General features: G+C 48.3%; 1 protein-coding gene across 1 annotated transcript; it reads left to right on the top strand.

The window, feature by feature from the left end:
* Positions 1 to 7,240: 7,240 nt before the first annotated feature.
* On the top strand, positions 7,241 to 13,473 carry LOC111925090 (ly6/PLAUR domain-containing protein 2-like). The gene is made up of 3 exons (XM_023921446.2): positions 7,241 to 7,486; positions 10,351 to 10,470; positions 11,506 to 13,473. Exons 1-3 carry the CDS (start codon positions 7,435 to 7,437, stop codon positions 11,715 to 11,717), a joined length of 384 nt encoding a protein of 127 aa, XP_023777214.2. The 5' UTR covers positions 7,241 to 7,434; the 3' UTR covers positions 11,718 to 13,473.
* Positions 13,474 to 24,476: the final 11,003 nt, after the last annotated feature.

The following is a 24,476-nucleotide window of genomic DNA, read 5'->3' as shown; positions in this document are numbered from 1 at the left end:
GAATTTTTTTCTCCACTTTTCTTCATTTTTATAGAAAAAAAAAAAAAAAAAGAGGTTTCTGAATCTTTGATTTTAGTGAACCACAAGTTTCACACTTTGCATCCATGTCCTTGAACTTCCAGTACACTTTGCCTTTTTCTGGATATCAACCATAGATATTTATCTATATATCAACCCTATATCAACATTCTTCTGCTTATCTAAAACCAAATCATCCCAAAACCCAGCTGGATGAGGGGACAATATTATTCCAAGTGCGTTACACTCCTGATCCCAGAAATCAGGGTGTGCCACCTCAAAAACATCCCAGCAGGGAGGGAAGGGATGGGCGAGGAAGGAGAGACACGATTGGTCTGTGGTGTAGGAGGGTAAAAGGAGCTGAAGTCATATTAAATCAAAATTAATTGGCAAAGCCAAACTGCTCTGGAGTTATGTAGGATACTGAGAAGTAGGACAACAAATGGAGAGAGCGTTGGTTGTGGTCACTGAAGATGGACATGTGGATGGATGAGGAAGAAGGTTGGTTCTGCTGGGATCGATTGGAAAAATTCAAGGAAAGTCCAGAGTTGGAAGTGACCTGCAAGGATCACCGAGTCCATCTCCTGGCCCTCCACAGGACACTCCAAGGATCCCAGTGTGTGCCTGAGAGTTGTTCTGCCAGGGAAAGGCAGACCTGAGACTCCTCTGTGTCCTGAGCTGTGTCCCCGCAGTTGTGGGCAGTAGGTGAGGGTGGGATTCTGGTGAGATCCTGCTTGGAGCACTGCATCCAAAGGAAGCTCTGGAGTCCAACTGCAGAAGGATGTGGAGATGCTGGAGCAAGTCCAGAGGAGGCCACAGAGATGCTGGATCCAAGGATCATTCCATGCTTGGACCATTCCATGATCCAAGGGCTGGAGCACCTCTGCTCAGGAGCCAGGATGGGAGTGCTGGGCTCCAGGGAGACCTCAGAGCCCCTTCCAGTGCCTGAAGGGGCTCCAGGAGAGTTGGAGAGTGACTTTGGAAAAGGGAATGGAGTGACAGGACACAGGGAATAGCTTCCCACTGCCAGGAGGCAAGGTTAGATGGGATATTGGGAAGAAATTCTTCCTTGCGAGGGTGCTGAGGCCCTGGAATGGAATTCCCAAAGATGCAGCTACCCCTGGATCCCTGGAAGTGTCCAAGGCCAGGCTGGATAGGGCTCGGAGCAACGTGGGATAGTGAAAGGTATCCCCGCCCATGGCAGGGGTTGGAACAAGAAGGTTTTTAAGGTCCCTTCTAACATAAGCCACTCCATGACAAAACACACGCATTTACTAAGAAGAGGCCTCCAGGTGACCTCACCTCCACCCTTGCAGGCTTCCTTCTAAAGCTGGTGAAGGGAAGCAGGTAATCCCCAGTGCAATGCACTTTTTGATGAAGCTTTTGTCTGATGAGATTTGGAGCTGTCTGCCCAACTGGAAAAAGAAACAGCTCCGATGAGTCACCCAGGAGCCTCCTACAGTAGAGAAGAAAGGCTGTACTTAGGCCAGGTGGCTCCCACTCAGGATTTTTTGTCCTGCTTCAATCTGTCTGTGACTCTTCAAATTTTCAAAGGTTATTTCTGCTGCATTTTCTGCTAATTGGTGCTCCCACCAACTTGATGTCTTGACCATACAGACCCCGACGGCGGGAATTGGCTTGCTTGTCACGCTATTCCCATTACTGTGCTGGATCCCCATGGCAACACCCAGCACAGGATAATTTTATTACTTAGCAGGGGTTACTTATTTAGATTGACTCACCCAGGTCTGTATCTGGTGACAGACTTTGCTGCCAACCTGCCAGTCAAAGGCACTGCTGATGATGCTGAGGGCTGACAAAGTGATGTCAGGCACTTCTCAGTCACAGACTCGGGGACGGTCGCTGGGTTTGACGAGTGACAAGTTCACAGCGAGGACTCTGTTTCCTTTCTATGCACAACCAAAGTTGATAAAGAAGGAAAATCTTCCTGATAAAGGGAAGGAAGTAGCTCTGTAACTGGGCAGTCTTTGCACATTGCCCTTGTACTGCAGAAGTTTGATAAGAGATCGACAGTCCCATCAGCTGATTAAAGTGTGGAGAAAGATTTTGGAGACTCCCAGCCAACAGCAGCTCCCAGGAATATTCCCAGCATCCTTCAGCCTTGGCTTTTTTAGTGTTCAAGCATCAGAAAAGGGAAAGGATGGAGTCATCATGCCTGGAAGTGTTCAAAAAACCACGCGATCTGGCAGTTGAGGACTTGGCTTAATGGTGAACATGGTGGTGGCTTTTCCAAACTTTAACAATCCCATTATTCCAAATCATCCAAATTTCATGTGGAAAATCACATGGCCAAAGGCTCCCTACATGTGGATTTATGGGTCACTTGGACTTTCACGTAAGGTTGGCAGCAGCTGTTTCTGGGATGGAAAAGGGGATCACACCGGAATGAGGGACACATGAGGTTTGCACCTGAGGACACATCCAGGTTGTGACATTGCTGGTCTTTAAAAGGGATCAGGATCCATTCTCTGATCACAACTGTCACAGCTCATGCCTGAATTTCTCATCCTTCCCACCAGAATGACCTTTCTGGAAACATCCTTGGCCCTCAGAGTGTGCCTGGGCATTCCCTGGAGCAAATCCAGTGGGTTCAGGACATAACACACTCAGGGACCACTTTACACTAGCTAGACATCTCTCAAGTCCACGGTAGGACAGCTTAAAGAAAGCCTGAAATGCCTGAATTGTGGATATTCATCCCTCTGGGATCCAATCCAGAATCACATCTTGGATATTTCTGCTGTTTTCTGAAAATGCTTGAGGGACCTACATTCCCAGGGTGGACCAAACACAGGTGATGCCTGAAGGAATAGTCCTCAGTCCTCTGGGTGGAAGAAGAGGAACTTGACCAACCTGGTCTAGTGGAACATGTCCCTACCCATGGCTGGGAGGTTGGATGAGATGAGATTTAGGGTCCCTTCCAACCCAAACCATTCCATGATTCAATGATTCCAACCTTCACATGACCATATCCCTGGACTCCTTTTTTTTTTTTCTCTCAAAGCCCCGAACACTAATCTTTTTGTACAAATCCAGCAAGTCTGGAATCTTTCTTCCCATCCTTTTTAGCCTCTGGATTAGTGAGCTTAAGCCAGAATTTGGCAGATGTGAGTACTGTTCCCTTCTCTGCTTGGAGAGGTTCAACTTCTCACCTCACATCTTCAGACAGGGGGAGGCAAAGCAGCAAAGTGAAACCCAGACACAGAAAATAAGATGTAGGAGCTCTCTAGAGACTGAACCAAAGCTGTGAATCTGGATTTTTTTTGGATACTCCCCATGGAGGAGAAACATTAAAACCAAAGAGCCCCTGGAAGATAGACCTAAAGAGCTCCTTGGAGAAGGGTGCTCACATTTTCACCCTTTTCCAGCCCAACGAAACCTGAATTCCTTCTTGCTTGGTGGCAGAGTTTCATCAGGAGGGTGGAGACCAACTCCACCCCAACAAGCCCAAAGCCTTGTTTGTTGACACACACCCATGAGAGGTGGAACTTACATTGGGTCGTCAAATATCGCTGCAGCCACGGGCACAGGCAGAGAGGTTCCCTGCTACTGAGTCACACGTGAAGATGGTGGAGCATCCAAAAAGTCCCCTGGCAAAAATTCTACCCCTCTGGAATCACAGGAGCTGAGCTCCAGGTGACTCAGTGTAATGATCAACAGTATCTGTGTTTTCCTGCAAACCAGTTGTCACCAGGATGCTCGGGAATCTGAAAAATGGAAAATGGAGCAGACTCCTGCAAATCAGCTCTCAGGAAAGACGTTGGTGTCATGTAGATTGATGCCATGGTTACCATGACATGATCACAGTGTCAGATTGGCTTGGTTGGTGTTTGTAACATGGCAGATGGATCCATTCTGTTTATTCCTGGAATTGCAGAGGAGAAGGCTCTGGGTTGACCTTATTGTGAGCTCTCAGTAGCTGAAGTGGGGCTCCAGGAGAGCTGGAGAGGGATTTTGGACAAGGGCGTGGAGTTTCAGGATGAGGGAGAATGGCTTCAAACTGAGAGAGAGTGGGTTTTATGGGATATTGGGAAGAAATTCTTCCCTGGGAGGACAGCATAGGTTGCCCAGAGAAGCTGTGGCTGCCCCAGCCCTGGCAGCATCCAAGACCAGATTGGAGAGGGCTTGGAGAAAACTGAGATAGTGGAAGGTGTCCCTGACCACTGCAGGGGATTGAAACAGGGTGATCTTGAAGGTCACTTCCAACCCAAAACATGTGGGATTCAATGGAATGGCTCAAGAAAATGTCTATATCTGTGCTGAACAATGTAGGAGAGAAGGTGGTGAAACAGAGGGAGTTCAGAGAAGGACAATCAGAAGGATTAAAGCCTTGGAGAACAGACTTTCCAGAGAAGGAGTCAGAGAGCCCAACAAAGTCTATCCAAATGATATCCCAGAAAAAATACCTTTCTATGGAGAAGGGGAAAATTGCAGCAGTGAGAAATTAAATTTAGCAGAGAGGTGCAACAAGAGCCACCGGCTGTAGGGACTCCATAAATCAGAGTAGAAATATTTTACACAGGACTAATTTCACATGTGGCTGATAATCAACAACTGGAACAGCTGAGCAAAGCTTGGTGTTCACTCCCTGCCACAGAACAGCTCATAAAAACGTGTGGCTTTATCATTCAAACATGAATTTACTGTAAGGGAAGTCAGAGCAGGTGAAGCACTTCACCTTCTTACCTGTAAACACTGAATTTCTGCCATCCGCCTTTCCTGGTATTTGTGATAAGCAGAGAGATATTATATCTTCCTGCCTCACATTATAAATTAGAACAGTTTCCCAGGGACAGGTTGGGAGAAGGTTTGGATTGATCCCACTGAGAATTCCTGAAGGCTTTTGGCACACAAACTTTTCTCCCTTACACACCACGCCTCGTTGATATTCTCAGCTCTCCAGACCCAAAGTGACATTTCAACCAAAGTCCCTTCTGCCTCCTGTCAGTCAGTGCTCAAAATCTTTCCCAGGGCTTATTCCACCCCTGACAGAGACAGAAGGGAATTTTTAGGGCCTCCTGAGTCCTACAAGCTGTCTAAGCCTTGCCTAACTGCTCTGTCAAACCACAGCTTCCACATATTTATCAGGTTTAAAGCAGGTCAGGTTTCTCCCCTACCTTTGCTTACAGAAATAATCCAAATTTTTTTAGTGTTTAAGATCCAACCTCAATTTACAGTCTCATTTAACTTAGGTTTGTCTTAACTCTGCCAAGATAAAAGATAAATGTTTTCCAGCATCATCTTTTGCTGTGAATCTTGTCCCATTCTCCTCATTATTGTTGTGGTTTTTTTCCATTAAGATCCCATTTTGTTCATGACAGTGGCAGTGGAATTCCACCTGGGAAGCCAGGAGGGTGTTTCCACTTCCAAAATCAGCCTCCCTTCCACCCCAGCACACACCTGGACATTACCTGTGGTTGTTTGTGTTGGGTTTGGGGTTTATTTCCAGGGCTCCATCTCTCTGTAGGCTCCTGACTATCTTTAGATCAAGAAATACCTTGAAGGTAACAGACCTTAAAGGTCTTTCCTTGCCTCCACAATTTTACTGGAACACTCCCAAGTTTTCTGGCACTGCTGCACACTCAGCCCCTCTGCAGGAGCTCTGGTGTTTTGCCAGTGCTCTGCCTTATGGAAAGATCTCCAACCTTTCCAACCCTTTAAGACAGAGTTAAGACAGTGGTTAAGTATTTCTATCCCTATTCCTTCAGCCAAACAGATTTATCCCAAAAATTTCCCGGTATGGAAAGCCTTTCAGGTACTAGAGGATGTCTCCATGGACATTTCCACTGCACAAAGCAGCTTTACTGTGCCAACCCCACTGTGCTTTCCCATTTGAGGCACAACCCTCTGGAATGCTGAAAGCACTGGATCTTTTCCAGTTTCACAGCTGTTAATTAGGATATTGCTCAAATGTGCCTTGAGCTGCCCAGTTCCGAGCAAGGATCTGGATGTCACCAGGTCTGGTGGCTTTCACCCAGTGGATTTTTTCCTGTCTGCCCAGAAAGTTATGTTTTATCCAGGATCTTTTAGTCCCTGAACTCGGAGAGTGCAGGAAGATAAAATAAAGGAACATTTTCACTCTCATAGAGAAGGATTAGGGTGTAGGTCTTTCTCTCCCTTTCCCACAGCTCTGTCAGCTTTGTGTCATCCGTGGCTGTGGAAATTTTCATTAGCAATGCTTCTCAGGTTACTGGGAGCCATCCTCCATCTGGGAAGGAGGAGAGGCTGCCGGGACTGGCAGCAATATTCCCACATGTGTTGTCGTAACAAGTCTATGACAGTCAAAGCACCTCATTAAAGCACCTTCACTCACCCCATCTCCATCCCTAAAATCTCCAAGTGCTACAGTGATTCACAAACTTTTCCACTTTGGCTTATTCAGCTGTTTTATGGGATATTGCACAACACTGGGGTTTTCCAATTTGGATCACAACAAACCCAACCAAAGTTCTATCAGCTTTTCCTGTGAAATGTAAAATACCAGCAGGTCAATCCAAATGGAGAAGTAAATAATTTCTCCCCAGCTCCAAGCATTTGAAGCTAAGGGATAAGATGCAAAATAAATTATGACGTTTGAAAGGATTGCCTTGATGTGGATAAAGTGTAATTTGCTATCAGGAAGGTGCTGGAGTGGGAAAATTTATTAATTGCTCCATGTTGGGTTTATTTCCCAGCTTCAGGATAAAATTTGGTAAATAATTGACAGCTTTCCAAAGGAAGGATGAGCTTTCTGCTTTTCCAGCATGACCCAGGACCTGAGACCATGTGATTTATCCCAATTCCAGACCTGGAACACCATATCCCACTGCCCTCCAAGTCATTCCCGCACCCAGCAGCTCAGTTAATTATCAAGGGATCTAGAAACCAGGCTTGGTTTTGAACTGGATCTGGGAAAACAGATGTCTTTGGGCAACCCCAGCCCTGCCAGCCCATGGAATTGTTTCTCCAAAGCACGTGGAAGCTCAGCCTGCTGCCACTTGCCCTTTGACAGTGGTTGGCCAGTGCAACACGTGTGACACAAGCCAGCCCTGGGCTCGTGGAGCCAGACTGGAAGGAGCAAACAAACCTCATCACATTTCCCATCCAAGCCCTGGCATGGGGCCACACCTTGCAGTGCCAGCCGTGTTTTTCCTTTTCCATGGGACCAGCCCCAGGACATAAACCTAGGGAAGAGCCAAGGCATGGCAGGAGTCTGCTCGTTGCGGTGATGTCACCTCATCAGAGAACTCGTTCCTCTGCAAATCCCAATCCAGACTGGAGCTGGGCTCTCCCCTGATCACCCCAAGGGAATCCGCCCACAGCATCAACAGCAGGTGGTGGAGGGTGGGAAAATATATAAAGCTCCCTGGGAGCAGCTCTCTGGACCTGTCCTGGCTGCCTGGATCTGCTCTCAGCATGAAGAAAATCCTGGTGGGATTCCTGCTGGGCCTGGCATTCGTGGAGTTGGGTAAGAGCTCCTCATTCCCAAAACTCCAAGGTCTCCTCACCCGGGGGAGGGGAGGGAGGGGAAAGACCTGGTAACCCCCAGGTAGGGGAAAAGATGCTTTTTGTGTAGAAGAAGGTCAAAGGAGAGGGTGAAATGGGAAAGGGGAGATGCATTCCTGGTGGGAATAGCTGTGATGCCTGACAGGGAACGATGCACGTCCTCTGGATATTTTATATGTACCTGTCACCCATGGCCAGGGATGGAGGGGACAACCACAAGGCATAGGGCAGGACCAGCCTGGGCAAGAGCTCTACCTGAGCTGCCACCCTGTCCCTTCAGGAATGGGGTGGGATATGTCCACCCCGAGCTCCTGACATCCTTAAAACCTCCCAGCGTCTGCTGGAGGTGCTAAAAGCCAGAAGGTGAAACTTCAATATAAATAAGGGTGGGGAGGTATGAGAAATACCTCCAAGGACATTGGAAAGTTTTATTAAACCCCCAGCTCCAAGATTTTTCCTTGTTTCAGGCAGAAATGGGAAATTCCCCTGGGTCTGTGATGGGTCTGGATCTTGGGCAAGCTGGCAGCAGGGTTTGGCCATCGCTGTGTCCTTCCTCTGTGGAGATGTGACCAACTGCAGCTACATCCCTGCCTGGAACAGGCATTCCAGGGATGACACCAGCCCACAGGGGTTTAACCTACAGCCCTATGGGCCCCAGAGATCCTCAGGCTGTTTCCATGGGACCCTGGAAGATCCCATAGGAAAAGCAGCCTGGGCAGGGATCAAACCTCTCCACCTGAAGCCCTGTCTTGGATTTAACGGAATTTCTGAGAAACCACCCAAGGTCTCAGAGAATTTGAACAGGGTAATCAACCCCTTGCTTTATAGTTGAAATCAGGCAGAAATATTTTTTGGGGGGTTGATCCAGAGGAAGCAGCTGGTCTAGGCACCCCTGTTGTGGCTGAGGGATGTGTCTGTGACTGTTCATATTCCTGAGGCTTGGTATCAAGGAATAGAAGGTCCTGTTGGACAGTGAGGAGCAGGGAATTATTGGCTCAGATCAGGACACAGAGCTGTCCCTGCTCTCCTGTCCCACTCCTTATGGATTGGGGCTTTCCTCTTCCATGCAGCCTTCCCACAAAACCCAGCCAGAGTCACTGAAAGATGAGGGGGTTGAGGTTTTCCTTCCTTAAACCTGTTTTTGACCAGGATTAATTCCCCCAAGGCACTTCCCAGCTCATCCATGAAATTGTCGAGGTTTGTAAATGGAAACCTTCTCACCCCAAGGGTTGCAGGGTAGTTTCTCAAGTGCCTGGAGCCAGAGCTGCTCCATCCATCCATCCATCCATCCTGCACATCCACAGGCATCCAAATGATTGCTGATAATGTGTTACCTCTGTTAAAATATACAAACTCTCATGGATCATTGGGAAGGGACCTAGTGAGGTCCTGAGCTGGGATAAACAGGGATGGCTCCACCACCCCTGCTTACAGGGAGTTTGGCCACAACATCACTGAAATACTCCCATGAAAAAAATCCTTTTTATTAGGGCAAAGAGACAAAAAGAAGTTTTGTACTGTGTGGCCTCTACCCCACAGCTGAATTTTCCAAAGGAGCTGCCGCGAGGAGTAGATGCCTTAAAATTCCTTCTGAAGTCAGGTGCTCAAACAAATGCCTTCAAAAATACTTATCCTTATCACAAAGCCCCAGAGGTTCCTCTGACAGCAGAACGGGAACAAAAAAACAGCGACGGTGTGAATTTTTACCAATAGATGGCACTGGACGCTTTCAGGTTCTTTCCAGCAGGTGGAAGGAGGGTAGGATAGGAAATCTCAAACCAGGCTGGATTTTGTCATCAAGCCACAGCAGCAGGAATTTGGAAAATCCACACTCTCAGTGTCTGCTGGCTGTGGATGGGCAGCAGTGAGGTTTTTGAGAGCTGCTGTGACCAAGATTTGCATATTTAGCGATGTCCCTCCCTCAGGTGGCAGGGTTCGTGCATCATCTCTTTTCAAAGCAGCAGTAGCCCCTGATGAGAGTGGTTTTGAGGCCACACTCAGCCCTCAGGAGCTCTGGTACAGCTCTGAAATTTAAATCCTGCTCTCAGTTACTGATTCCTGTAGAATTCCCCTTAAACAAGCAGCAAGGAGCTGTTGCTGTGAGGGGAGGGATGGGGGAACTGCTGGGGAATGCTGCTGACAGCAGGAGGAGCTGGTTTTTACAATCATGGAACAGCCTCATTTAGAAGGGACCCACAAGGATTATCAAAGCCTAACTCCTTGCCCTGAACAGGACATCCCAACAATCCTACCCCGTGCCTGAGAGCATTGTCCAAACACTTCCTGAACTCCTCATGCTGTGACCATTCCCTGGGGAGCCTGTTCCACTGCCTGAGCACTCTCTGGGGGAAGAACCTTTCCCTGATATCCAACCTAAACCTCCCTGACACAGTTTCAGGCCATTCCCTTGGATTCTGTCACTGCTCCAGGAGAAGAGATCAATGCTGCTCCTCCACTTCCCCTCATGAGGAAGTTGCAGATGCCAAAAAGCCTCCCCTCAGCCTCCTCTTCTCCAGGCTGAATTCTTACAGAGGATGCTCAGACCTACCCAAGCTCCTCAATGAACAAGAGGAGTTTGTTCCTTCTTGTTCTAAATCCCTCTTTTTTGGGCTGCTGAGCCTCCATATGAGTCTCATGCCCAGCTCCTGCACCACCCTTGTCCTCCAGTGCTGGGATTTGGTCTTCTGCCCCCTGGCATATCCAAACTTTGCCATTGCCTCCAGACATGCTTAATGCAGCCACTGCTGCGTTTTGGTCAAAAAAGCTGCAGATTTAGGTCCATCTTCACTGCTGTGTCACCTCAGAGCCCTTCTGTCCCCTCTGCAGCCCAGTCCCTGCGATGTTACACGTGCAAGGAGCCCACTGACATTTCCAAATGCAAGACGGCCGTCACGTGCTCCCCGAAAGCCACCGTGTGCACCACGACGCTGCACTCCGTGGAGATAGGTGAGTCCCACCACTCCCCCTGAGGGAAATCTGGGAATTCCAGGATGGGTTGGGAGGGAGCTTCAAGATCATCGTACTCCAAACCTTCACATTCCAGTAGACCAAGTTGCTCCAAACCCCGTCCAACCTGGTCTTGGACATTTCCAGGGATCCAGGGGCAGCCACAGCTTCCCTGGGCAATCGGTGCCAGGGCCTCAGCACCCTCACAGGGAAGAATTCCTTCCCAAAATCCCATCTAACCCCATCCTCTGGCAGTGGAAAGCAATTCCCTGTGTCTTGTCTCTCCATCCCTTGTCCCAAGTCCCTCTCCAGCTCTCCTGGAGCCGCTTCAGGCACTGGAAGGGGCTCTGAGGTCTCCCTGGAGCCATCCCTTCCCCAGATTAACACCCCCAGCTCTCCCAGCCTGGCTGCAGAGCAGAGGGGCTCCAGCACTTGGAGCATCTCCGTGGCCTCCTCTGGACCTCTTCCAACAATTCCCCGTCTGTGTCATGTCAGGACCTCAGAGCTGGAGGCAGCTCTTCAGGTGGGGTCACACTAGAACAGAGGGGGAGAATCACCTCCCTCAATCCGCTGGCCACGCTTCCCTCTCCCAATCCCAGGCCAAGCTTGGATTATCCTTTAATGGCTCTATAAAAACCCAGATGAAATTATCCCACTTCAAAGAGGGAAGAAGAGAAACCCATCAGACTGGGAGCCTCATGGTGAAGTATCAGGACACAATGCGCTTGTTCCCTCTGTGTTGCCTTTCCTACCCCAATATCTCTGTGGACCCTGAATTTATCGATGGTGCAAACATCTACAGGGAATTGTGTCCCTTGTCCATGCTGGGATGATTTTGGAAGGAGCAGGAGGGTGATAGAGAGTCAGCAGAGAGAACTGGCAGACCCATTCCCACAAAAAACAGGCTGGATTAGAGGCACCCATGGATTAGGGATGTCCAACACCTCTGTCAGTGTTTTTCAATCCCATTTTCCTTCACTATTTTTTCCCCCCTCTCTCACCTCCTCCTCCTCCTCTCTAATCCACCTCTCCCAGGTTATCCCTTTTTTGGCAACATCACCGTGACCAGAGCCTGTGAGGAGGAATGCCTCCCCGACAACGGGATAGGGTCTTCCAGGCCCAAATCCTGCTGCTACACCGACCTGTGCACGGATGACACCAAGAGCAGCAGCGGGGTGAGGAGCAGCTCCACAGCGCTGGCTCTGGTGGCCGTGGTGGCTGGCACGGTCCTCCAGTGCTCCCTGTGAGGTCACAAGAGTCCCAGCTCCAGCCGAAAGCCCACCACTCTCCCTGCCAAGCTGCCTCATGAACTCTTAGACGCTTTGGGAATGTCCTTCTTCGCTGATGTGCAGCTTCACCCCATCTTCAATGCTGGATTCAAGCCAAGAGTTTGGACACCTGGACTTAAACCCCCACAAATCTCCAGTTTCCAGCTGTTTAAGCAGATGTTCCTCACCTTCAGCTGCTTCTGGTTGTCAGGACCCACAGAGAATGGGTTGGGCTGGAAGGAACCTTCAAGATCATCCAGTTCCCACCCCCTGCCATGGGCAGGGACACCTTCCACTATCCCAGGTTGCTCCAAGCCCCATCCAACCTGGCCTGGAACAATCCCAGGGATGGGGCAGCCACAGCTTCAGCTTCTCTGGGCAACCTGTGCCATGTCCTGATTGAGAGGAGCAGATGGATTTGGGCCCAGTTACTTCCTGCCCATCAGGGTGTGGGTGGCAACTGCAGAGAGCCGGCGCTTAACTCCGAGAATAAGCTAAGGAATGAGTTCAGAAGGGCTCAGCTTCCATGTGGGAATGGGATGGATTTCTGGAAAGCTCAGAACACTCCCTGGACTGACAGACATGAGTAGGTCAGAACTGAAATGCAAATTTCCAAGTTTGGCCAGACAAACACCTGCCCCCCACACCCCCTCAGCTTCTGCCTAAGCTCAGGTTGCTGTTGGAGCTCCCAGACTTCCTTTTCCAGATGTTTTAAAGACTATTCCAAGCAAATTCTTCTCTTATTCTGCCCTGGATATGAAAAATAATTGTTATCCCAGACCCTCAGCTCTGGGAAAAAATCATTTAAAATTGCTGGGATGCCATCTGGGATTTGCTTGCAGCAGATGTGGGATTGATTCTGATGCCCTGTCTGCTGTAAAAGCAGCTGGAGTGGAAGCAGATATGAATGAGCCAGGTGTGCCCAGCTCACAGAGATCCAGGAAATTTGCCATCCCCTCTGTTCCTATTGCCAGAGATCATCCAGATGATCGGGAAGCAAGGATCAAGTGGAGCATGGATACACCCCGTGCACCATCCCTGTGTGTTCCCGGCATCCCTCCGACCTCCTCTGTGGCAAAGTCTATTTTTCCTCGATTAATTTTTTTTTTCTTTTTTCCATTCTGTTTCCACAAGAAGCCAAAGAATGAGGCTCTTTTTCCTCCCTGCACAGGGGGAATTGTTTCTCAAGGTCTGTCTCAGTACCATTTAGAAGAAAAACTCTGACAATTTTGCATTCCTTGGCAGAGGTCCCTGTGAGCTCAGGAGGATTATGAGCCCTTTTTCCTGGAGGTGAAACCCTCAGAGCTCCACTAAAACACTGACAACTTCCCTGAGAACCCCCTGGCGATGCTGAGATCTGCAGGGAGCAAATGCCATGGAGAGGATAATAATTGGAAGTTACTCAGATCCCAGTGTTCCACCCTCCCTCGCAGACACTGAGCACCAGCCCCTGCTTCCCACTCGTCTGTTCAGCTTTTCCCTGCTTCAAAACCAGTCAGATGTGTCAGGCCAGGAGCAAAGCTCCATCTCAGCCATCCTCAGATGACATTCCTTTTTTTTTTTTTATCCCAGCTTCCAGCTCTGTCTCCAGCAGCCTTTCCACATTTTCTGCAGAATCCTGGGCTCTGCCTTCCACGTGTGGATGGGGCAGGGTCTGGACACAGAGGGACTGGGAGGGTGAGGGCTCCCTTCTGGGTGAGAATTTCGTAAATAAAGTTGGATTCTCTGTTTTTCAGCCTGCAGCATCTTTCTTTTCTGCTCGATATTCCCCTGGGAAAGGAGCGTGGGGCAGCACAGGGTGCAGGGAGGGGGTTTCTTTCTTGTTTTTTGGCTCCCAAACTACCAGGCAAGGGGGAAAACCACACACAGGAATGAGCAAGGCAGTGCAAAAGTCCTCCTTGGAAGAGCCAGATTTAAGGCTATCCCTGCTGGAAAATGAGGGGGAGAAGGGTAAAATCCCACTATGGACAGGAGGCTCTTTTGGGATATGCACTGGGAGAACTGGGGGGGTTCCAGGGATCAAAAGAGAAAACACCTGAGCTCAGCCTCGAGGCCAGCAGGAGACTGGGAGTGACCGTGACCATGACCATGCTGTGCTGCAAAGATGCTCCATGAGGGAGGGGACTGTCCCCTGGTGTCACCAGCGCTGGCTGTGAGCATCCTGGCCCTCCCAGCCTCCTATCACCCAGCACTTACCTGCCAACGTGACCCACGAGTTCCTACTGGAGCCAAAACAGACTCCAAAGCAGATTTTTTATCTTCAGAGCACCTCTAATACATTTCTTGATTAGGAGAGGTGACAAACCCTTCACACAGGGGAACAAAACGGCCTTTTGTGCATTACAATTCACCTGCTCACACCGTGGCAGCCACAAGGCTGAACAGGGAGCACTTAAAAAAAATTAAATTTGCTGTTTCTTTGGTTATTGCTGTTATTTATCCCTCCCTTTGCTCCTCGGGAGTTAAACCCAGTGAGCGCCACTGCCCCAGGAAATGCAGGAGATTCAAAGGCCTGGCTGGAATTTTGCGTCACTGGGTCGAGTGGACGCGGCGAGGGAGAAGTTTAAATATAGGCTGGAGAAAATAGAACAGAGGAAAATGTGTCTCCAAAGGGCCAGAAAAAGACCTGCAACCTCTCGGCCCTGCCGGGTGAGGCTTCACAGCCGGCGGAATCCATCGCTGATGTTGCTCTGCTGAAGGATTTTTTTTGTGTCTGTCCAAGGGCTTGATCCTCCCAGTACATGCAGAGATTTTATCTCCGGATTTGAGGGTGTTCCTCAGTGTTTTATGCTTTATCTGGCCAAAAAAATTTACCTTTTCCATCACCTTCCAGCCCTTCTGAAAGTGTGGGGCAGCACTTGGGAGATGCAGAATCATGGGAAGGGAAGGGAAGGGAAGGGAAGGGAAGGGAAGGGAAGGGAAGGGAAGGGAAGGGAAGGGAAGGGAAGGGAAGGGAAGGGAAGGGAAGGGAAGGGAAGGGAAGGGAAGGGAAGGGAAGGGAAGGGAAGGGAAGGGAAGGGAAGGGAAGGGAAGGGAAGGGAAGGGAAGGGAAGGGAAGGGAAGGGAAGGGAAGGGAAGGGAAGGGAAGGGAAGGGAAGGGAAGGGAAGGGAAGGGAAGGGAAGGGAAGGGAAGGGAAGGGAAGGGAAGGGAAGGGAAGGGAAGGGAAGGGAAGGGAAGGGAAGGGAAGGGAAGGGAAGGGAAGGGAAGGGAAGGGAAGGGAAGGGAAGGGAAGGGAAGGGAAGGGAAGGGAAGGGAAGGGAAGGGAAGGGAAGGGAAGGGAAGGGAAGGGAAGGGAAGGGAAGGGAAGGGAAGGGAAGGGAAGGGAAGGGAAGGGAAGGGAAGGGAAGGGAAGGGAAGGGAAGGGAAGGGAAGGGAAGGGAAGGGAAGGGAAGGGAAGGGAAGGGAAGGGAAGGGAAGGGAAGGGAAGGGAAGGGAAGGGAAGGGAAGGGAAGTTTCAAAACCATCAAATTCCAACACCTTCCACTATCTCAGGTTTATCCAAGCCCTGTCCAACCTGGTCTCGGACACTACCAGGGATGGGACAGCCAAAACTTCTCTGGGCAGCCTGCACCAAGGCCTCACCACCCTCCCAGGGAGGGTTTTTTTTCCTGATCTGCATCTCCTGCTTCCAGTTACAAACCTGAAGTGCTTTATTCCACCCAGAAATCAGAGAGTAAAGAACAAGAGAGGCTCATCTGTGAGGATATTACAGCTGGGATACCCTGTTGAGTCCCACCTCCAGCCAAAAATCAGGGCTATATATATGAGCCTTGAGTAGCCTTTACTTGCAAACTCCAGAATTCCAGAAGGTGGAGTGGGCATTCCAAAAGATAATTCCTCCTCTGGAAAGACACAACACTCAGCTTGGATTTGAACTGAAAGAGGACCCAGGTTCAATCTTGGTTTGCCCTGAGCAGAATTCCCAGAGAAGCATCTCGGGAACAGCAGGATTAATATTTAAAGGACTGGGTTTTCCAGCAGGGATCATTTCTGGTTGCTTTCCACAGCAGGACACTTGTCAGACCATGAGCAATGGTTGTTATCCCAGCATACCCCGATTGCAGAGGTGGGAAACACCAGGAGCTGTTTGGCTGTTTCCTTTTTAAAAAAATTTATATATTTTTTCATCTTTGGGAGTGAAAGAGAGGAAAAAAGCCCCACACAGCCCTCTTGGAAAAGACATTAAATGTGAAAGAGAGATGAGACGAGGACAGAAATTATTGCAATATTCCAAGAGCAGGAAAAAGAACGGGATATTTTTTGCAGTTGGGATATTGCATGTAAAACAGAGTTCTGATGTCATCAAATACAGAGAGGACTTGTAGTTCTTGCTAAAAATACTTATCTAGAATATAAATATACATTAGAGTGTAGCTGTGAGGCTTCTGGAGAGCTCTGCCACAGCCTTGTATTTACAGAGAGGGATTTAAATGTTTAATTCTGCACCCTCAAAGGAAAGTCACTCCATCTGAAGGAGTTATTAATTATGGAATGAGCCTGGCAGCGCTGAAGTACAGCAGCAGTGATATCATTTTCAATATCACTCCCAAATTATTTCTCATCTCAAACCTATCATGTGCACTTTTTTCCGCTCTTAAAATAGAGCTATTTTTCCATATTAGGCTTTGGAGGGTTTGGAGCATCTGCCTCTGACACAGCAGCACATCCTCTCTTGGATATCTTCATTTTTCTGCTTCTTGACATCCCTAATTCCACAGGAACACAGAAGCCTCTTTCCCTCTTTATTCCGTACAGCTCCAGGCCTGAAAACAAAGCCTAGAAATGAGGTGAAAAGAACCTTTCAGTGTCAGCAGCAGATGTGTTGAGGGGGAAGGAAGCCGAGCACAGCGTCGTGGTTGGGATCTTAATTTAGAAAAGTCATTTTGGGTCACTTGGGAGTGAAAGAGACTCTCAGAGTGTTGTAAAAGGCTGGGGCAGATGGTCTGGATGGGCTCCACCTCCAGCACAGACCTGGGCTGCACTCTGCAAATTCCCATCAGGTTGGAAAACACCTAGGATGTGTTTTAATCCTTCTGTGCCCTGGTCTGGGTCCTGATCATCCCTCAGCCCCCATTGGACATATGGAAATTGTCACACCCTGGTGGCTCCAGGCTTGGTCCAGCCACACAACTTTAGGACTGAGCTTTAAGTTTTTGAATGTCCTCAGTGAATGTGGGTGAGGATGTTGTGCCTTGGGGGGAAACAATTTTGCACCAGCTCATGGTTGGGAAAGTTGCTGAAATCCATGAGATCCAACATGTTACAGGGAAAGCCAAACATGAAATACATGGATCAGAGTCCCCAAAACCTACTCCAGAATCTGAACAAAAATCCTACAGGCTGCCTTTACCCAGCAGGTCTCTTAATGGAATCATGGAATGGTTTGGGTTGGATGGGTCTGTAAAAATCATCAAATTCCAACCCCTTGCCTTGGGACACCTTCCACTACCCCAGGTTGCTCCAAGCCCTGTCCAGCCTTGCCTGGAACACTTCCAGGAACGGAGCAGCCACAGCTTCTCTGGGCAACCTGTGCCAGGGCCTCACCACCTTCACAGCCAAGAATTTCCTCCCAATATCCCATCTATCCCTGCCCTCTGTCAGTGGGAAGCCATTCCCCCTTGTCCTGGCACTCCAGGCCTGTGTAATACAAGAGGTGAATATCTTTTCCATGCCTTCAGGTCTTTCCTGGGCATTCCAAGGACAATTTGATGTGTCCCCAGTCACAGCAGCAGTGACACCCCCGAACTGAGGCACAGTTCAAATCTTGTTTTAATGCACAAAATAAAATCTTGTTTTATTTCCCTGGACTCATCATCCAGGAGCAGTAGAGTTATTCTTGTCCTGGTGCGACTGGGACATCCATCCCTTCACATCCTTGCAAAAGGAAATGTCTTTCACTCAGTAATCAGGGAAGAAGATAGAAAAGATTTCCTGGAAAAGCAGGTTGAGTGAAGTCAAGGCACTCCAGTGTCGGTGCATTTGCTCCTGCAGCACCTTTGGATTTGGAATCATGGAATCACAGACTATCCCAAGCTGGAAGGGACCCACAAGGATCATTGAGTCCTGGCCTTGCACAGGACACCTCCAAAAATCTCACCAGATGAGCAGAGGAACTTGGGCTGATTGGGAGAAGCTCTGCTCCTTCTTTCAGGCCATCTGCTCCACACGTTCCTTGGCTGCTCCCCGGGTTCCCTGGACGAGGCACAAACACGAGGGCTTGGGCTGAAGGCTTTGCCTCCGTGAAATCCCGGGGGTGGGTGGAAATGTGCCAGTCGAAACTGTGCCCTGGGCAGTGGCAGGATTCCAGAGGGTGGCTGGGAGCCAGCAGGGATGGGAGATGCTTGCAGAGGGATGTGCCACTGCTCCCAGCGAGGCACATTGATCCAAAGTGGGATTCCTGGGAACAGGCTCACCATGAGCTGATTATCAAAGTGCTTTGATGTCATCCGACCTAATGGACCTTCTGAATCCTTAAAAAGGTATCTTCAGTCCCAGTGGAAGCTTTAAAAGAGCGTTTTCCACCCAAAAATCTGTTTTCTGAAATCCACAGGGCTTCCAGGAACTCTTTCTGTGCAACAAATCCAAAGCAGCGGCTCGGTGTTGTTACCTGCTCATGACAAAGCCACGGTCAGATGAGCCGTGTCCTTACAAAACCGGGCTGAAAACAAGCCAGAAGTTGTTCCTAATCTTTCCTGGCTGCTGCCAATCTCCAGGGAGAGAAGCCACGGGGGAAGAGGTGTTTTTAGCATCAAGACAGCTGTCACTGTGCTTTGGGAGATGCCACCCAAATCTGAAAGAGAAACAAACACCCGGGAGATGGTGACAGACTTTGACGCACACAGCAGAGCAGGAAAGTCATCCTGGAAAGGAGGAGAGAGTGAATAGCAAAATATCTGACTTTTCCCCACAAAATAAGGGTTTTGAACAAAATGCCATCATCCACCATCCACGGGCAGCTTAAGAACTTTGGGAAATGCATGTAGGAAGGGATTTTAGCCTGCTGGTGCCCTTGGATCATAAAAGGGGTTTCTGAAATATTATTTGTGCTGTTCCATCTCTGTGCAAGGATGTCACGGCATGGTAGGGGTCTTCAAGCACAGAGTGACAGTCTTGGTATTTCAAGGGGTTTTTACTACTCAAGGAGCACGTGCTTAGGGTCTCCTGAGCTTCTAAAAGTCAAGTCACCCTCTTATTTCTATTCTATTTCTTATTTCTTCTTTGAAAAAAAAAAACCTCATTTGAAATCTGTGCATCTTTGTGGCTCAAATTCCAGACTTTCACAGCTGTGATGGTCAAAAAAAACCACATGGAGAATAAATGACTGCTCTCCTTCTCCCTGCTCTTGGGTGAAATTTCCATGGGCTCCAGCCTATTCTGATCTGCTCCTGGAAAATCAGCACTCCAAGCACGATAATTATCATTATTTGTGACTGTCACCTTGAGAAATCCAAGCTCTGTGCTAGAGGTCACCAGATAGGAGAATATCACAAAAACGGTCCTTGGAGGATGTGTTGTTGTCCATCTCCTGGGTTGGATAAAGGAGCTGAGATGTTTTATTCAGATAATCTCTGAGCTATATTACCCCTTTAAAAAGGTAATTCATTAATCCTTACTCCATAGAAAAACACAGCTGGGAGTCCCACAGGTGTTCCCTTTTTCTTGGAATAAAATGCAATTCCTGGAGGAGGCTGCTTTGAAAAGCCAGGAGGTCACTGGGAAAGAAATATCAGGTGTGTGGAGTCAAGCACTCACTTTGTGCTCAAAGGATGATCTTTGGTCGCAGGAACGCACCTAAAACTTGCAGAAATTCTGTGTCCTGTGAGAAATGGCAGCAAAGCAAAAAAATGGGTCTTCCTGCATGGAATTTCCCTTTTTATCTGGAAATGAGGGAAGGGAAGGGAAGGGAAGGGAAGGGAAGGGAAGGGAAGGGAAGGGAAGGGAAGGGAAGGGAAGGGAAGGGAAGGGAAGGGAAGGGAAGGGAAGGGAAGGGAAGGGAAGGGAAGGGAAGGGAAGGGAAGGGAAGGGAAGGGAAGGGAAGGGAAGGGAAGGGAAGGGAAGGGAAGGGAAGGGAAGGGAAGGGAAGGGAAGGGAAGGGAAGGGAAGGGAAGGATTTCAGTTGGAAGTGACCTACAATAACCATCTAATCCAACTGCATGATCACCTATGGACTGATCAAAAGTTAAACCTTGTTATAAATGGCATTATCCAAATATTTCTGAAGCACTGACAGGTTTGGAACACCTCTCACTTCCCAGTGTTTGACCTCCCTCTCTGTGAAGAAATCCCTCCTAATTTCTAGTCTAAGATGAGCTGTTCAGCACCTCTTTGTTTCCTTCATCCAGGTCTTTCATTCAGTGTCATTTCTCTACTTGCTGTGATTCCATGGATTTTTCCAATTTTTGGAGCTCAACCCCACAAGCAGACAGCCGGTTCCCCCACCATGCATTTCTCAAGAAAGCTCTGTTCAAGCTGAAAATTCCCAGAAACCTGAGCCAGAGTGATGGAATCCATCCCGATCCATGTCCCAACCTCTGAACCATGGTGCCAGCAGTGTTTGGATTAGGAGCCCTGGGGAGTGGATGGGTTTTTTTGGGAGGGTCAGGACAGGAGGATGGATGGATGGATGGATGGATGGATGGATGGATGGATGGATGGATGGACGGATGGATCTGTGTTCTTGTTTCTCCCTCATTGCTCAATAACCTCATTTATTTTGGCAGCCTCTTGCCAGCCCTGGAGGCCAAGGAAGAGTTAATGGGTTTTGTGGAATCCTGTAATCATCCAAACTCTGGAACAACATGTGACATCATTATTGGTTCATTAAGGATTAGGTGCACCTGAGCTTAATGAGGTTGTTAGGAGTTTGTAGGAGCTGACTACAAGCCCCCAGATGTTTGCAGCTGGATTGGCTCCAAGATCTTCATGCTTTGTTTTTAGGGACAAGAAATGACAAAGTCACCTCCTCCCAGCACTGAGGTAGAAATAACCCCAGGAAATGTCCCTGCCATGTCCTGGGTTCACCCAATCCCAAGGGAATGATTATCCCAGAGGGATGGGTGGCAGCAGGTTCCTCTCTCCAGCCCAGGCAGGTCCAGTCCAGAGTGGGATCATTTTTTTCCCGATCACAGGAGGAGCAATGAAGCTGAACCATTCCTGTTCTTCATTTTACCACATTGCTTCTCTCCTGGAAACTCAAAGTTCTGTCCCTGGGCTATATCCTGCCGTCCTACAGGTCTGGAAAGATGCATGGAATTAGTCACCACTGGAGTAAACAGCTTTTTAAAGCAAGCAGGCCCATGACAAACCTGAGCTGTTGAAATGCAGCACTGTTATTTCCAATGTTTGGGGTTTTTTTTAATGCCTCACGGGGCTTTATCCCACTCTATTTATGGGATTCAGATGTAGGTTTTCCTTATAAATAGCTGCATATTCTAATTCTGGCTGATAACTGGGACAAGAATGCACTGGGCATCCAGACCTTGGTTTTGGGGGGTGGAGAATGCAACACTTCCAGCCAAGTTTTCTGTGAGGTCCGTCTCTCAGGAAAAGTTTGCACCTGGAAAGTGTCCTGAATTCATTGGATACAATCAAATGGGAGTACTGGGAAGGATTCCTTGCCAAGATAACAAATTATTGGAACAAGTCTTTGAAGCTCTACGACAACTTTTCCTCTGAGGAGCTCAAGAGCCTGAATTTAGACAAAAAAAAACTTCAGCATCAAAGCTGGCTGATAAATATTCCTCTCATTTTAGAGTCGAGGGAGCTGTGTCATAAACTTGTTGTGTGTGACACTGAACTAAAGCCCTTTGTAAAAGTTCATAAAATAAAAAAAAAAAAAAAAACCACCTCTGGTTTGTGAAGAGATTTAAATTACTAATTATTCCAAAAAATCAAGTTCTAAACGTGCCCCATCAGACAGACATAATTCTGTTTGAAAGGAAGGGTAGATTTAGATTGGAATTTAGCAAGGAATTCTTTCTTGTGAGGGTGGTGAGGCTCTGGCACTGAGGTTGCCCAGAGAAGCTCTGGCTGCCCCATCCCCAGGAATGTCCACAGCCAGGTTGGGTGGCACTTGGAGCAACCTGGGAGAGTGGGAGGTGTCCCTGCCCATGGCAGAGGGTTGGAACTGGATGATCTTGAAGTCCTTTCCTACTCAAACCATCTTATTATCCCATTCAATATTGTTCATCCATGAATAAGGGAGAACTGTGGAGAATGGCTCCGTTCCCACCCCAACTTCATCTTAGTGTAGCCTAAGAAAAGTCTGCAACACTCCATAAAGTTACAAAAATGGGCTTTGGAAAAGCACTTCCCTCCACTTGTTAGGAAAAGCAGCTGAATTGTCTCCCAGATCAGCCCAGGAGGTTGGACCACAGACTCCAGAGCTGCCTTCCAACCCCATGTGTAATTCCAGATCTGGATCCATACTGGGAGGCAACTTCTATTTTATTTTTAAAATAAAAATATTTATATAACTTTTTTTTTTTTATTTCTGCATTATCCCAAAGACACCTTTCACTAGCTGCTGTCACATCCAGCCGGATCGCTTTCCAAACATCAAGAGTTTCCATTCTCCCTTGGGTGCCTGTGCTGGGTCCAAGTCCTTCCCAATTTGTTTGCAAAGGGGATGGTGGGGTTGCCATAGGGAGCAGGGATTTGCAAATTCATAACCATGGCCTGGTGACACAGCCCTGCCCTTGAGGGCCTGAGTCACATTGACACAGCCTTGAAGTCAAAGATAATCCCCTTATATAACCACGGGAATCCTCCTCGGAGTGAAGGAAGCCATCCAGATTTGTTCTTAAAATCAGTTTTGAGGAGAACATCCTGGATTTTAGGAGCACACATTTCTGCTTCCTGGTCTCGGCACACGCACAGCTCTGCTTGCAAACTGGGATGCTCACTCTGGGTACAACTATCCAGGTTGGGTTGGTTTTTATTCCAGGAAAGTGAGGTAGCACTGCATGGATGGGCTGGGAGAGCTGGGGGTGTTTGTCACTGCTGGTCACAAAGTGAGTCACACAGACACAGCTTGAGATGCAGTGAAAGAAAAAGAGTTTTGTTTCATTTTCTCAGTATTTATAAGTTTCTGACCATGGCCAGGGATTGGATAGTAAGGTTAACACCTTTCCAACTGTACTGGCCATGAGAGATGTCCATCAAAAGATGTGCATCAGAAAGAATGTATACATATCTATGTTTACAGCCACTGTCCTGGGAAAGTTTTCAGAAACTATGTCCACAAGATCGAAAAACTGAGTTTTCAGTGTGACAGGTGTTCACCTAGACAAGAGAAGATTCCAGGGAGACCTTAGCGCTCCTTCTGGTGCCTAAATGGGCTTCAAGAGAGCTCGACAGGGACTTTGGATAAGGAATGGAGGGACAGGACACAGGGAATGGCTTCCCACTGCCAGAGGGCAGGGATAGATGGGATATTGGGAAGGAATTCTTCCCTGTGAGGGTGGCACAGGTTTCCCAGAGAAGCTGTGGCTGCCCCTGGATCCCTGGAAGTGTCCAAGGCCAGGTTGGACAGGGCTTGGAGCAACCTGGGATAGTGGAAGGTGTCCCAATCCCAGAGAATTAGAGGGATTAACTTCCAGATGGAACAACTCAAGCACTGTTGAAATTCAGACTTCACATTTTCAGGAGCAGCAGCAAAGGGCTTTTTTTGTGCAGGGACATAAAAGAAAACCTTGGTGCCTCCTCCTCAGGATGTCACTGAAGGGCTCTGCAATCCCAGCAGGAAATCACAACTGCCTTGGCCTCTCCAAGAAAAAATTAGCAAACACACTGGACTGATTCCATTCTGCGAGGATTGGAAGGATGACACACATCCCTATTTTTCAGAGGCAGCAGTGAAACATTCTGTCAGGGCTGTCTGCTGATTCCCAGATTCCTGAGCTATATCCTGCAGTCATCAAGCTGGATTTTACCAGGAGGGCTTCCAAGAGGGAATTCACCTGCTTTTGCCTCTGGGGACGAGGGAAAAACAAAATATAGTCAGAGAAATATTGTAGGGAGATTAACTCTGTGTACAGCAAGATTGTGTTTATCCAGGGTCCTGCCTTAATCCTGCTGCTCCCAAGGGAATCTGTTTAGACAGATCCAGGCCCTTGGGAAGGTCTCTCAGGCTGGGAGCTGAAGCAACAAACCAGGGCCAGGTTGTTCTACAAAGATTTGTGCCTGAGCTGAGCTAGGAGGAAATCACAGATCACTTTATTAATTCTCCTTAACAAAAAATTAGGTGGCAACTCGTCCCAGCTCCATACAAGAGTCAGGAAGGTGTGGGGTGGATGTCTGATCCAAAGCCAGTCTCCACTGACCAAGCAAAGCCCTGCCTGATTTCCTCAGACAGATTTTGGACAAGTTGTCTATCTCTCCCTGAACTTCTCCTTGCCTTTTGTCTGAAACATGAACCCTTGTCCTCTCCCAGTATTTCAAAAAATATCTAGAAAAGACTGAGCAAAACTCTCCCAAAGATCCACCATGACAGGAGAAGAGGCAAAAAGGGTTGGGAGAGCTTGGGACACAAAAAAGGAGCAAAAGACTCATTCCTAAACAAATGCAGAGAAACCTTCAGAGAGAGTTTTCAGCAGCCCCCAGGAATGGGGAGGATCAGAAAAAAACAGATGGTCCTGGAGGTCAACTGGATGGGGAAGAAATTAAATTTCAGCAAAAATGAACCAAAAAAAAATCCTTCTGTGGCTATTGGGGGAAATAAATAATCAGAGACATTT

Source organism: Cyanistes caeruleus, chromosome 1, assembly GCF_971803275.1.
Source record: "Cyanistes caeruleus chromosome 1, bCyaCae1.hap1.1, whole genome shotgun sequence".
In the NCBI taxonomy this organism is placed as follows: Eukaryota; Metazoa; Chordata; class Aves; order Passeriformes; family Paridae; genus Cyanistes; species Cyanistes caeruleus.
The sequence above is the reverse complement of the archived record's forward strand: the minus strand, read 5'-3'. Positions and strand labels throughout refer to the sequence as shown.